The 14,837-nt window shown below is 43.8% G+C and overlaps 1 protein-coding gene across 2 annotated transcripts in view; it reads right to left on the bottom strand.

Moving 5' to 3' along the window:
* Nucleotides 1-14,837, bottom strand: part of SLAMF1 (signaling lymphocytic activation molecule family member 1) — a 42,105-nt gene that overhangs the window by 17,358 nt on the left and 9,910 nt on the right. For both annotated transcript variants that reach the window (XR_014248782.1, XM_082406399.1), the window contains exons 2-3: nt 12,383-12,724; nt 10,140-10,424 (exon numbers count right to left, since the gene is read on the bottom strand). Coding sequence is in view for 1 of the 2 variants with exons in the window: in XM_082406399.1 (XP_082262525.1) it covers nt 10,140-10,424; nt 12,383-12,724 (627 nt within the window). In the remaining variant the exon portion in view is untranslated. The remainder of the gene's footprint in view (nt 1-10,139; nt 10,425-12,382; nt 12,725-14,837) is intronic.

The following is a 14,837-nucleotide window of genomic DNA, read 5'->3' as shown; positions in this document are numbered from 1 at the left end:
TTTTCATTGTTTTTTCTTCTTTGCTCCCTTTACCAAATCCTTCTGAACCAGGAGCAGCACTTTGGAAAACAGTGGACGAGACCTCTTACCCCAGTAAATAAGACGTTTAGCTCAATAAGATAATAAGAGACAACTATTGAGCATTTACAATGGGCCAGGCTTTTTTTTTTTAGTGTATCTTGTTTAGTAATATATTTAATCCTCACAAAAATCCTATGAGGTAGATACTCTTATTACTCCCATTTTATGGATAAGGAAGCTGGCACAGAGATCCTCAAGAACTAGAGGCTGGTCTAGGAGTAGAAACATGGCTGAATACTGAAGACAGACTTCTTGGAGAGTCAGGGAGACTTATGGGCTTGGGGTAAGTTACACCAGAGTAATTAACGGTGGGGGACAACCTGAAGCACCACTAGGGTTCTAAGTAATAGCATGCACGTTCTAAATAGAATAATACCAGGAGGTAACATTAATGTGTAAGGGTAACTTATAAGGATGGTTTTGCAATCAGCCTGCTTGTTGTTGAACTTATGATGGATTTGTTGGGAAGAAACTGAAAGGAAGAAATAGGTAGGGTACAAAGGGGTAGGGTGCTTGCAGACACAATTCAGATGTTTACAGAGTTAACCAAAGATACAGACTAAAGTCTCAACAAATTGATGAAACACACCCCACCAAGATCCAAGTGGGCCTTCAGCCTGTTAGATAACCAGAAGTTGCCTCCTGGGTTTGAAAATATTCTCTTTTTCTTTCTAGGCGTTTCACACATCGTCATCCCAGGGAATCTCACTGAACTGGGTTTGTAAAGATCTTGATGATAGAGTTTCTTCCCAGAATTAAACATGTTTTAACCCTGCCAGATACCAACTTCAGCAGTCATTTGACCCCTGATCAAAAAAGCTAGGGGGCAAGCAGAGAGTTGTAGTAAGACTCCTGAATTTATATAAAGCATGAAATAAGAGCACAAAATCACTGCTGAGGCTGGAATTGCCCTGTGAGCAGCTGTACCCTGAGTAACCACTCTGAATGGCTTATGGTTGCTGAGAGTCCACTTCACAGGTGTGTGTGTGTGTGTGTGTGTGTGTGTGTTGTCCAAGAAACAGTGAGAGACTGATTATTCAGATTGATGTTGCCAGCACCAGAAACCCATGGAGAAAGCTTTCAGATCCTAAGATAAAGAATCAGAGCCAGAAGCCTAAGTACCAGCAGGTTTCATCAGCACATGGAACTGACCCAGCAAATAGTTATAGTAGCATTTTATATTTCAAGACTATTTCCTCTTTTTTCTTCCTTCATGTATTTTGAGACCTTCTAAAACAATGGTTAATTTAAGAACAAACACTGCAACTATTTAGGTCATTAAAAAAAATACTAGTTCTCTCAAATTTCATACAGATAAAAATAAAATAAAACCAACAAGGTGGTGCATCTAAAACTAGAAAATAGCAAAATAAATAAATACATAGATACATACATAAAATAAAATTAGGAAATAGCAGATGACATAAGTGCATCTGTAACACTTCTGCCAAGTGAGACTTTTTCCTGTTGCTGACAGCTCAGCTGCCCACCTACTCACATAAACTAAAAATGATGGGGACATATTACTGGCCCAGAGGACACAATGACACCAGCCCTCTCTTTCTTTTCAGGGTCTCAGGAGGATGAAAACTATCTGTTCCACTTGTCCTATGACATACATGACCAGCTTCGGCCAGTCCAGCCAGATCTGAGAGGCAACCTGGCCACAGTCCTGAAAGATATTTCAGAAGTCCAAGTTTTCTCCTAGTCTTTGGATACAAAGTAATATGAATCTACTGGAGGATTTAAGTTACAGGACCATAGACTTTTGTAACCTTAGAGGAACTGTAGTGCTTATCTCACCCAGCTCACTAATTTTATGTTGAGGAAACTGAGACTCAGACAAATGTACCTAGAGTCACAGAAGAAGGTGATGGTCGAGCCAGGTGACATAAGACCTGCAGAATTTATAGTCTGTCTTTTAGCCTGTGGTGGTGAGGCCTCCATATGGAAAACAGCAGAAGGCTGGGGTGCCTGGGAGACCTCGTGAGTCAAAAGCCCTCTGAGGTGCCAACTAGTCCCTTCACCATCTTCCATCCAACACCTGTGCATGTGCTCGGTCCTCTATTCTCCCTCCCGCTGCACCTTCAGCGGTCCACCACACCCCCCGTCCCCGCTGAGTCCTGACCCACCCCCCTCCCAGGTCAATCTTACTTCCTCTGTGTGACTTTTCCTGACCATTCCAGCTCCCATTCTTCCCTCCCCCTTGGACTCTGAAGCACCCTGGTTTATGTCCTACATCTTAGAATTATCTCTGCTGTGGAGACTATTTTCAGTGAGGGCATTTAGAGCCAGACAGATGGATTCAAATTCTGGGTCTACCACTTGACAGCTCTGTGACCTCAGATAGGCTGCTCCTACTCTCTGGGGCCCCTGTTTCCTCATCTGCAAAATGAACATAAAAATATTCAGTTCACAGAGCTGTTCTGATGAACCAATGAAATAATGTATGGAAAGTGCTCAGAGCAATGCCTGCAATCCAGCACGTGGTGAATAAATGTCAGCTCCACTTGCCTCAATTCTCTAACTAGCTGCTAGGGTCTTGGAGGCCAGAGACCACCTCTTTACTTCTTTTGCAGCTCTCTTACTACTTGACACATAGAGGTCCTTGGTAAATTCTTGCTGGTTGATTATAAGGACAAGGAGATAGGTTTGATCTCAAGTCCAGAGGGGTCCCTTCACTGATGTTCAGGGATGCTTCAGCACCATCATGGCATTTGCTTATGACTTAATTTCTCTATCTGTCTACCAGGTCCAAATATTTCTACACTTGTTGTTCATCTTTTTGGTGCTCTTATTCAATTATGATATGTATATGGAAACTAAATGTCAGACTCTAGGCTGTCAGGAATTTGGGTAAATATGGACAAAATGCTACTTTTACAGCTTGTTGGGGTCAGGCTGCCCATGATTTCTGTAATTTCTGGGAATAACTTCCTCATGGTCCTCTAAGTTTTCTCTCCTGCAGCTCTACTTGTTCTAGTCTCGGCTGTCCTGGGTGCAAGGTTCAGTGCCTTCATCAGTTTCTACAAAAAACAAAACAAAACAAAAAAACCTACACTAAGAATTGTGTGGGTTCAAATCCTCTAGTGTAGATTTGAAGGGTCACAAGGAGCAGATTCCATCATGAACTAGGCAGCTTCCCACCATCTGACAGGCTCAGACCCTCTCTTTCTCTTCCTATATCTGCACAAGCAACATCTTCCCCCATTATAATACAGAACTATCTAACCTACAGCTGGATTCTTTGGGGGCGGGGTCTCACCTTCTGCAGTCTAGCATTTATGAAGCTACTACCCTAAACAAACTCTGTTCCCTTCCAAAGAGGAATTCTAGTAGTAGTTTCCTTAATATGATCATATTTTTCTACCTAGTAGCTTCTGAGTCCTATCTAGATTGTAAACTCCTTGAAGGTAGATGCTGTACCTTATGCTTCATATGCATTCCCCTTTCCACATGACTCTGTGTAGGGCAGGAGGGCACTCAATATACACGTGATGGGCTAAGTTAATTTAGAGGCAGTAGAATGAAGCTAGGAGAATTCTGTCATGTACCTTTCATTAAGAATTATCAGAGCACTAAGTATGAGAAAGTCTGGGAAGGAATGCAGAGTCATCTTCTGAATGGCCCAAGGCAGGGGTAGAAGGGAACAAGCAATGACCTACTTGGCATGTGCTTTATTATATTTATTATATTATATTTATTATATTATTATGTGCATCTGTGCTCTCAGCACCATCTGTGTTCCTATTTTCAAACCACCATTTCCTGTGGCAGAATCTCCAGCTCTCCTTCTTTTTGCTCAGTCATGTAGTGAGGCCCCTCAGGATGGCAATGCTCGAAAATCAGCTCGAAAATATTGTTCTGGGGTCCACAGGTCCCATTCTTCGTCCACAAAAAAATGTTATCTTAACATTCTTAAACAGGAGGTTTGGGACTTTTTCCTCCCTGGAGCCTCTTAGAGGTAGCTGAGCAGGCTGGTTGAGAACTCCAGTACATTTTATGAAGAGTTCTTTGCACAAGTCTCCACCCCTGGTCTTCTATTAGATTGGCTGTGGTTTAAACCTGATAACTTGGCACGTAGACATGCCTCCAAGGAAAATGCTGAAGGGCCTTTTTTATCTCTGAAAGTCTGCTGCCATGGAAACACAAAAGCTCCTCTCTCTCAAGTCCCCAAACCTTTATTCTTTAAGGCAGGTAAAGAAGAAAATAAAAAGAATCTGAGAAACAAATGTAGCTAATCCCAGGAGATACTGAGATGCTAATGTAACCGTCTGAGAGTGCCAGATCTCTTTCCTGCCTTTCATGTGGTTCTGTCAGAAAGGCCGCCTGCCTGGAGCACATCAACTTGAAGAAGTCAACCATCTTCAAGAGACATCTTTTTGTTGGTGGCAGTTTCCTCTCAGAATTGTTAGTGGGGGAAGGGTGGTCCTAAACCATACCATACACTAATTTAAGATCTGGGACCATCCAGGTTAAAATTATTACAGAGTTCACAGCTTCCAGAAAAATCCCTTACAACTGCCTATCCTACCCAGCATTGTGTTGCAGGGTCTACTAGGTGTGCCTCCAGGGGCATTTTCATTCTCCCATGACAATGTAAGTCTTGTCCAGTCACATGGCTGCCCAGCTAAGGATTACATTTCTCAACATCCTGTGTAGCAGGTGTGGTCACGTGACAAGGCTCTGGTCCGTGAGAAGTGTCCAGGTTCCATCCTTCCAAGATTGTTGCCATGCGTCCTGGATTGGGAGTACCAGGGAGAGGGACCTGCTCTGTGCATGGAACAGCTAGGTGACTCTGTAACAATGAGAGCTCCCTTTTGATGAAATGGCCTTGTTAGAAATGGGGAGCCCCCAGAACACACTGGCAGGTGTCAGCTTTTCCTTCCACTGAGCTAACCTAGACTTGCTGAGCCAACTTTTTGCTAATCTGCAGAAAGGGATCCTCTTTTCAAGATGAGCTTCCAGGGGTATTCCCTTTGAGTTAAGCTATTTAAGGTTTAGTATTACTCCTTCTTGCACAGAAAGAACTATTTCAGAACATGGTCATGAAGGACGGCAGCTTGTCACACACTGTCCAGTGTTGACCCACATCGACATGCACTGCATGACCTAAGAGAATGCTTGGTAGCACCCTTGGAAATGGACTTTGCAATAAAGAGACATCATAACAATAGACATGAAGGTGTTTCTTGCTGTAAACACTGAGATAGCAGTTGGAATAAAGATTTATGTATGATGGAGAGCCTGGACAGTTGTTAGAAAGAAAAGATTTTGAGGAACAGGGAATTCCCTGGCAGTCCAGTTGTTAAGATTCCAAGCTTCCACTGCAGGGGGCCCTAGTTCCATCCCTGGTTGGAGAACTAGGATCCCACAAGCCACGCAGTGCAGCCAAAAAAAAAAAAAATGAATAAATAAATAAAATAAAAATCGATTTACCTTTAAAAAGAAAGAAAAGATTTTGAGGAACAAATATGTTCTTTTGTGGTTTAGTTTGAGTCCTGATGAGAAGCAGTGCTGACCTCATGTCTCATTTGCTCTCATCACATCATTAACCACTTTGAGTTTTTCATTAATGAAAGTGAAAAATATCTTAAAATCACTGTCCTCATTATAGATGGTGAAGTGACCTCTAATAAACCCTCACACCCCACCACTTCAGCCCAAGGCTGGGGTTTCCCTTGAATGGAGTCTTTGTTAAACAAACGGCCACTGCTCTGGTTCAGGCCTCATCATCTCTTGATGGGTGACTGAAATAATGGGCCCTCCTCATAACTAGTTTCTCTTTCTTCTGCCTCTTCCCCACCCCAATCTATTCTCCACACCACTGAATTTTCTCTCTGAAATGCAAAGCTGATCGTGTTACTCCTCTACCTAAAACTATCTATTAGTTCCCATCAGGATACTAAAAGATAATACAGAACAAGACCCAGTTATATCTGCCTTTTCCTTTGCCTGGAATGTCTTTCTTTTATCTGCTTGGGTAATTTCTACTTGTTCTTCAAAACCTTGTTTATGTCACATCCTCTGTGATGCTCTTTCTGATTCCCTGAGACAGTGTCAATCATTCCCTCCTCTTGGTTAATTTGCACATACTTCTGTTTTGCACCTGTTGCACTACCAGACCTGGGATAATTAGTTATTTATAGAACTATTCCTTCTTTAAGGGCAAGGACTGTGTCTTTTTTTGTCTTTGTGTTCTCAGCACCTAACACAATGTTGGAACATAGTAGAACCTCAGTAAATGTTTTGTCGAACTAAGCACAGTAATTTAAAAATTAGTGACATTCATTTGCAAACACAAATCAATGAACTAACAAAACTCTGTTTTCCATATTTAGGCAACCTGGTATACTGCGAACGGCATGCCACAAACTAGCTGTGTGATTTGTTTCTGACATGCTGTGGTTCCCCATCCCTGGAGGCAGGGGAGGGGATCTTTACTTGTGTTACGGGTTGAATGTGTTTCCCCCAAAATTCATATGTTGAAGTCCTTAGAATGTGACCTTATTTGGAGACTGGGTCTTTACAGAGGTAATCAAGTTAAAATGAGGTCATTAGGGTGAACCCAAATCTAGTCTTACTGGTGTCCTTATAAGAAGAAGAAATCTGGACACGCAAAGAGACACTAGGGGTGAGCATGCCCAGGGGAAAGACTGTGTGAAGACACAGCAAGAAGGTAGCCATCTACAAGCCAAGGAGAGAGCCCTCAGGAAAAAATCAACCCTGCCAGCACTTTGATCTTGGACTTCTAGCCTCCAGAACTTGCGAAAATAAATTTCTGTTATTTAAGCCACTTTGTCTGTGGTGTTTTGTTATGGCAACCCTAGCAAACTAAGTACAGGTGGGTCCTAATCCAACGTGACTGGTGTCATTATAATAAGGGGAAATTTGGACAGATATACACATAGAGGGAAGACAACGTGAAGAGACAAAAGGAGGAGACAGCTATCTACAAGCCAAGGAGAGAGGCCTGGAACAGATCTTTCCCTCACAGCCCTCAGAAGGAACCAACCCTCCTGACACCTTAATTTTGGACTTCTAGCCTCCAGAACCATGAGACAATAAATTTTGGTTATATAAGCCACTCAGTTTATGGCATCTTTTTACAACACCCTTAGCAAACTAATATACCTTGGTAACGCTTTATTAGCATTTCTTATTCAGGTACATACAAACTGAATCATAGAATATTTACTCTGGAAAGAATGTCACTAGTTCACCATTTTCATTTCACATATAATGAAACAGAGGCCCAAGAAAGTGCAGTGGCTGCTGGGTATTTGTCTTAATGCCTGAGCTGAGGTCCTGACAGGGCTTTCCCATGGTGCCATGTTTCCTCTTCTTCTTGTCCTTCCCCATCTCACAAAAGCCTGCTCCATACCCAGTAAATCTGGTCACACTAGGGCATACTTGGTCCTCAAAGTGGCTTAGATGGGTAAGAGCATCTTTACATGCTTTTTTTTAAAGAGTACTTTTTAAATTTTTTTTTTTTTAGTTTTTGGCTGCACTGCACGGCATGTGGGATCTTAGTTCCCTGATCAGGGATCGAACTTGCGCCTCCTGCAGTGGAAGCACAGAGTCTTAACTGCTGGACCACCAGGGAAGTACTTTTACATGTTTCTTTCTTTTTAAAAAAAAATTATTTATTTATTTATTTATTTTTGGCTGCGTCGGGTCTTCACTGCTGTGCGCAGGCTTTCTCTAGTTGTGGGAGCCGGGGCTACTCTTCGTTGCGGTGCGCGGGCTTCTCATTGCGGTGGCTTCTCTTGTTGCGGAGCACGGGCTCTAGGCGCACGGGCTTCAGTAGTTGTGGCTTGCAGGCTCAGTAGTTGTGTCTCACGGGCTCTAGAGCACAGATTCAGTAGTTGTGGCGCACGGGCTTAGTTGCTCCGCTGCATGTGGGATCTTCCTGGACCAGGGCTCGAACCCGTGTCACCTGCGTTAGCAGGCAGATTCTTAACCACTGCGCCACCAGGGAGTCCCTATATGTTTCTTAAGAATGTCCTGAGCTAAGTGCCCCTAGGCGAAGCTTTATGGCCAAGACTTTGGAAAATATTGATTAAATTCTCATTAAACTATATTGAGGAGCATGAAGAGAATTATTCCTCTTTTCTGAGGTGGGTCAGGGTAAAACATTTGGTGCCCTGTCTTTACTCTAAGAGGGTTGCTACGACCAGAGAAGGCTGTGCAGGGGTAAGGGCTACTCCTTCCTCAGCCCTGAGGGAAAAACACACATTTTTATTATGATTTATAAGGCATTTAAAAAGTGTATTATCTGTTCCACTAGTACCTATGAGGATTTCAGAATCAGGCAACTCAGCTCTGCCCCTTGCTCTGTGTGTGACCTTTCCATATCTTTGTTTCCTCATCTGTAAGGTGGGGATACTAATACTATTTGGTTGCTGGGAGGATTAAATGAGATGCCACATATTGACACATAGTAAACAATTAAGACCTTTCAGCTGTTATTATTTTAGATAAAGAATCTAAGTCTTAGACAGGTTAAGTGGCTTATCCTTGTGAGTAAAAAGGGTAATATTGGATCTAGGACAACTGGAGTCACATTCTGTAAACTCCGCACTCATGCAAGACTGCTTTCTTGATCCCACCAGCATGTTCTGAATAGCTGTGGGCAGAGAGAGAGGTCTGAACTGGGGAAGGAAACTGTGAATGTGGCTTGTGTGCAAGGTGGGCAAGCAGCCAGGCACACTGAGTGGGTGGACAGCTGGCCGACTCTGCCATGAATGGCTGGGGGAGGAAACAGGCAGTTGGTTAGGCTCACCACCGAACTCTCAGATGCAGAGACCAGGTGGATTTTCCCAGCAGTCCCTCTGGAATACCTCAGGGGAGTCGCTGACTGGACATGCTCTGCTGAAGGGCATGCCCTGGCTTCATTCCCCTGTCCCTGGATCCTTGGTCATCTGGAGAAACCCTCCAAATATACACCAAGTCTACTGTGGGCAGGAGTCTCCTTGGAATGACTCTTGTTTCCCCCCAGTGGATGCAGAGGGAAGAATGTCAGGGCACAGGTAATACCTTGCAAGGCCAGCACCCTGGTTCTTCTGTCCCTGAACCTACCTGAGGCATGGACACAAGATGGATTAATGAAAAGGCTCAGTGGTCTATCCTGTTTCCAATCTCAAGTGGTTAGATGAGCTTACTTAATCAGCCCTTCGTTCCTTTTGATAACAGAATAATGAAGCTGTATCTTTCCAGAGAAAGATCAGTCAGAAGATCTAGGTTTAGGTGCTGACTCTACCATTTATTAGCTGAAGAAACTTGAGGAGGGTACTTACATGCTATGAGCTTAAACTTCCTAATTTGTGAAATGAAGATGATGACAACACTTATCTGATAAGACCATTGTGAGGATCAAAAGAGATCATACAGTTGAAAGCGCTTTGCCAATAATAAAGTGCCCTATGATTTATCATTTTCCCAAACTTCACAGTCTAGGTCTTAGTCAGAGAACTGACTACCCTGGCCCTCTGACCTGCTATGGGATTCACAGTACATTTCATGAAATGTGGCCCTTTATTACATCCTGCTTTTCATTATTGAGCACATGTGTCATGTCTTATCTTTATAACATGTTGATGGAGAGGAGAGGTCATTTATCATATCTATTCCCAATTTCCTACAGCATAGGTGATTGATAAATTCTTATTGATGGTGTAGAACCATCCCACCATTAGTAGAGCATGGACTTGGGAGTCAGGACCTGCCACCTGCACTCCCTCACCCGGCCAGCCTTTCAGGTTGGTGCCACTGCAGGAGGGGAGAGGAAGGATCACAACTTGAGACCTGGGCTCCGGGTCTGGCTCCATCGTTTCTCATTGGTTTCCTCCACTGTGAACTGAGCATAATGCCACCCCGGTCATTATGAACTGTAACCACTCACTGAATGCACATGGGAGGCTTTTACAAACTATAGAGAAAATATAAAGTGTTGTTCCCAAGGTGAAGACCATGGCTATGGAAGAAGAGCAATTGGTCCAGGTGGGGACTGAGCCCATATCATTAATGTGGCACACTAGCCGCCACAAGGCACTCACCTGAGGAACCGAGGCTGCATCTGGACCACGGGATGAAGGTCTGAGAGCCATTGCTGATGGGGTTGCTCACGGTGCAGATGTAGATGTTGTTGGCATCCTGAGGGCCAAGGGTGAGATACAGGAGGTGGGAGTTCTTGGTGGGGCTCAGCAGGGGGGCACCCGCCTCCTCACTCCAGTTGTAAGCTACATGGTCCCCTTTCTCCACCATGCAGGCCAGCATCAGGCTACAGGTCCCGTTCTCCTGGCTGGAGTTCAACACCTTAATTTCCGGAGTGGAGACCTGTTCTGTCAGGAGGAGGAGGAAGGGAGCCATCACTGAAATGAATCCTCTGGAATGCTGTCTTAACCTTCTTGTTAGAAGAAAATGCAACCTAATGGCATCTTTCCCTCCTTGTGGAGCTGCAGTGTGATTTATTTCTGTGGGGACCTACTGCTTCATACCATCCCTCTCTCATATACCCCTCCCCCATACTCCTTTCCAGGATCACCTTGGGATAAAATAGAGGAGAAAAAATTGTCTTTTAGTTCCCCCCTACCAGTACTGTTAGGGCTCCCCTTGCCTTTCTGTTGTTCCTCATCTAGGTTGCTCTCCTGTATTCTACCTGTGGTGTTTGCTGTCAGCTAACTCCCCCACGGGCTTTAACTGTCCTTGGCTAAAGTATTACCTTCCAGATCTAAAAGAATGACTTTTTACTGGTGAGATTTCATCTATACTCTGTGTGTGTGTGTGTGTGTGTGTGTGTGTTATAGCAAGTGCTTTAGGGTGTCTGAAATTGAGATAGCCACAGGCCTCACCAACTTATCTCACTCTAATGCTGTGAAATAGACAAGGGAAAAGGGAAATCTTATTTATTTAATACATACTATAGGACAGGCATAATGCTAGAATTTCACATTCATAATATTCTTTAATCTTTTCAACAACTTTCTCAACAATTATGAACCTAGTTATAATTATTCCCATTTTATAGATGAGGAAACTGAGACCCAGAGAGGTGGAGTGTCTTACATAATGTCACTCAGCTTCTAACAGCCAAACTGAGATCTGAAACTATGTCTTTCTGACTCCAAGATTCAGACTCTTTCTTTGACTTGAGAAGAACACCATGGTTGCAGAAACCATATTTTCTAAGGTAAGAATTTGATCATAAAAGACAAGATGTGACAAAGGCAGTGAACTGTTCTAGAAAATGCATGTGTAATCTTTGTGCTCATGGCAGCCTTGGCCCGGGAACACTATTGGAATGATCAGGACACCCTGATACCTGGTGGAAGGCTGTGGGAATTCTGCATACACTGTTCGGAGGGAAGGGAATGCTAAGGCCAGGGGAAGGGCAGGGAGGGTATTTCTGTCTCTCCTGTAGGTACCTGAGGATTTTAAAGAAATGTTGGGTGTTTGGGGCTCCCTGCCCCATCCTCAGAGATAAGAAACTCACTGTGAAGAAGCAGCGTAGCTCACATGGCTGCCAGGATCCCTGGGAATTCCCTGGGAATTCAAGGGAGCCTTGGGACTTAAGAGACAAACTCTGGGTGTGTTCAAGAGGGGCTGGCAGGTAAAGAGACTCAAAAATGCACTGGCCTTAGATTTAGATGGACTTACGTTCTAGTTTAAGTTCTGCAACTAAGCAATTTTATAATCAGAGCATTTGTTTAAGTGAGAAAAATATGCCTCTTCCACCAGGTAGATGCAATCCTCTGCCAGGAGGCGGGGCTTGGTGAGTGGTGTGTGGGCTGAATTTCAACCCTCCTTCTCCCAGGACTCCTAGTGCAGTGAACCCACCTACGCAGATGTGAGTAGGAACGTGCAAACCACTTATCTCTAGATTTCAGTGTCCTCATCTATGAAAGCGAGGTTGAGCTTGATCAGTGGTATTCAAAAATTTTTTTAATTAAAAAAAGACACCTTTTTCCAAATAAAATCTTATTTGTAAATTGAGACACTTGGGGCTCCAGGTCCTCTTGCCTACAGGCAGCGGGGCTGTAGGCAAGAGGTCCTGGAGCCCCAAGAAAATGGGGTTAAAGGTAACTTGTGCTAATCAGCTATCACTAACGTGCAATTGGGACGAAAAAAAGATTTGTGAACTTCTAAAACTTCTTCCTGAAGGACGGTTTACCCCTGGACTGAAATGTCTTTCAAGTTGCTTCCAACTCTGAATACCCTTTGCTTCTGAGAGAGGCCTAAATTCTTAGGCAAGGAACTATCTCGTCCCTCCACTGGGGACTGGGGAAGCCACCATCATTACCATAGAGCTTCAGCTGCAGGCAAAATTGCTGGACTGAAACGTTTTCCTCCAGGCTCATAAAGTACCAGCCCTCATCCTCCTTCCTGCTTTTCAGGATCCTCAGGCTCAGGTTTTCTGGATGAAACTCATAGCCATTCTCCAGATGGCGTGGAGAGTCACCTTTCCGCAGATCCAGAGACACTATTTTCTTCTTGATGGTGTCTACGGGTGATTCTGCCATTGTGACAAGGATGTGGATACTCTTATTCATGCTCTTACTTATCCCCTCAGATGTCAGGGGCAGCAGCACACTGCTTCCCAGCCGCCCAAGGATCATCACTGGGCAATTCGTTGAGCCCTCACCTGTGGGAGGAAGGAGAATGAAGTCCCTTATTATGGAAGCCTTTGAGACTCACATCCTGTCTGTGGATCAGGAATAATAGACTGGACGATCTCCCTCTTCCTCTTGGCCAATCCCTGGGGTTGCCAGGTCCTTAGTAGTTTATAAGGACTGTCATGAGGATCCCACTATATTCTCAGTATTTGCCACTATATTCTCAGTGTTCAAAAATTCCAGTGGAAATCTTAAAATCACTTATGATAGAGCTGTATAGACTAATTAGGACACTGGGTTTCTTTGATCTAGGAGGAAATTCTATCAACTCAGATTTACAATTAAGGCACCTAAGGCATAGAGAAGTTAAATGACTTGCCTAAAGTCATATAACTAGTAACTGGATTAATTCCTCAGCCAGACTTCCCACCACCATTGGATATATAGCATGAAGAATGGAGAGTAACTGAAACTAATTCTGAGCTTGTGAGCCCAAGAGACCAAGGTTACAGAAACATCATTTCAGATGAGGGGGAAAGAGAAAAGTCTGAGGGATGTGGAGTCCAGGAGGAGATGAGACTCATATTCAAACTGTGGAATCCTAACTCCCCCAAAAGCTAAGATATTTAACAATGTCAAGGGTGAGAAATTTTTTTATTTCTCTTTTTCAAATAAGCTGAGCCAACAACAACCAAAAAAAACCAAACCTTTCAAACCACCACTGTAAAGGATCCTACTGCTGATGATTTAACACCTCCCCTCTCCGCAAACCCACAACCTCAGTTGATGACCCTGCTTCTCATTTCACTGAAAAAGGAGAAGAAACAAAAGAGAACTTCCATTTGTTTCCACCACCAAGTCAACCTACCTACTTGGATGGATGGTCTCTGCTCCCAGATAAGGCTAGCCTCTTCCTTCATGGAGCACTCACTCCCTTCAAGGCTTTGCTCCTGCAACTTCCCCCACCCCTTGCGTCATCAACTTTGTTATTGTTATGGTATGCTGTGGGTTATTTCTATTAACACACAACATACCAACATGTAATTTCCCCCATCTTAAAAACCCCTCCCCTGGTCCCAGGTCCATCCCCAGCCACCTCCCCATTTCTCTGTTTTCTTTTATCCCAAAGTCCCTTAATGTGTGTTTATACCTTCTGTCCCCATTTCCTGACTTATTTTTCCTTGTACCCACTCCAGACCAGCCTTCTCCTTACTACTTATTGGAACCACTCTTGTCAAGGTCACCATATATTCCATAATACTAAGTCACTTCTCCATCTTCATCCTTGCTTTCTCATCTTGCTTTCACTTGGCATAGTTCATATTGCCCCTTTGAAACACTGCCTTCATTTGGCCTGGGGAACAACACACTCTCCTGGTTTTCTTCCTATTTCATTGGCTGCCCTTTCTCAGTCTCCTTGCCTGGAACCTTCTGCTCTTAAAGACCTCTAAGACTGGAGCATCCCAGGACTCAGTACTCAGACTTCTTCTCTTTCTCAGCCACACTTATCTAGTTGCATAGTTTGACATGTTTCTGGAATGCTTACAGAGATATATCTCTTACCCAAACCCTTCACAGTACTCCAAATTGCCTACACCGATTGGTATTGGTATTTGGAGGTCTAAAGGGCATCTCAAACTTAGCAAATGAACTCTTGATTCTATAGCCCCTTCTGCAAACAACATTACAATTCCTAGGCCAAAACACTGGAATCATCTTTGACTCCTTTCTTCCTCTAATACTCCACATTCAATCTATCAGCAATCCCGTTGGCTCTGCCTTAAAAATATATCTGGCATCTGAGGACTTTCAACCAACAACATCACCAGCCTGGCCCTGCCATTGTCTTCCAACTAATCTCCCTGCGTCCATGCAATGGACAGCGTAACCTTTTAAAACTATATCAGATTTTGACTCTCTCCTGCTTTTAATCTTCCAGGGCTTTCTAAGCACCCATGGAATAAAATCCATAGTCCCTGTTATTGCTTCAAAGACTGAATAACCCAATCCCTGGTACCTCTCCAACTCCATCTCCTGTCCTCACTGCACTATGGCCACACTGGCTCCGGCTGGTCTGTAACTCATCCAGAATATTCTCATCTCAGAGCTTTTGCATTTGCTGTTCTCTCTCTCTCTCTCTGG

This window comes from Balaenoptera borealis (genome assembly GCF_965194805.1).
Source record: "Balaenoptera borealis genome assembly, chromosome: 1".
NCBI classification, from domain to species: Eukaryota; Metazoa; Chordata; class Mammalia; order Artiodactyla; family Balaenopteridae; genus Balaenoptera; species Balaenoptera borealis.
The sequence above is the reverse complement of the archived record's forward strand: the minus strand, read 5'-3'. Positions and strand labels throughout refer to the sequence as shown.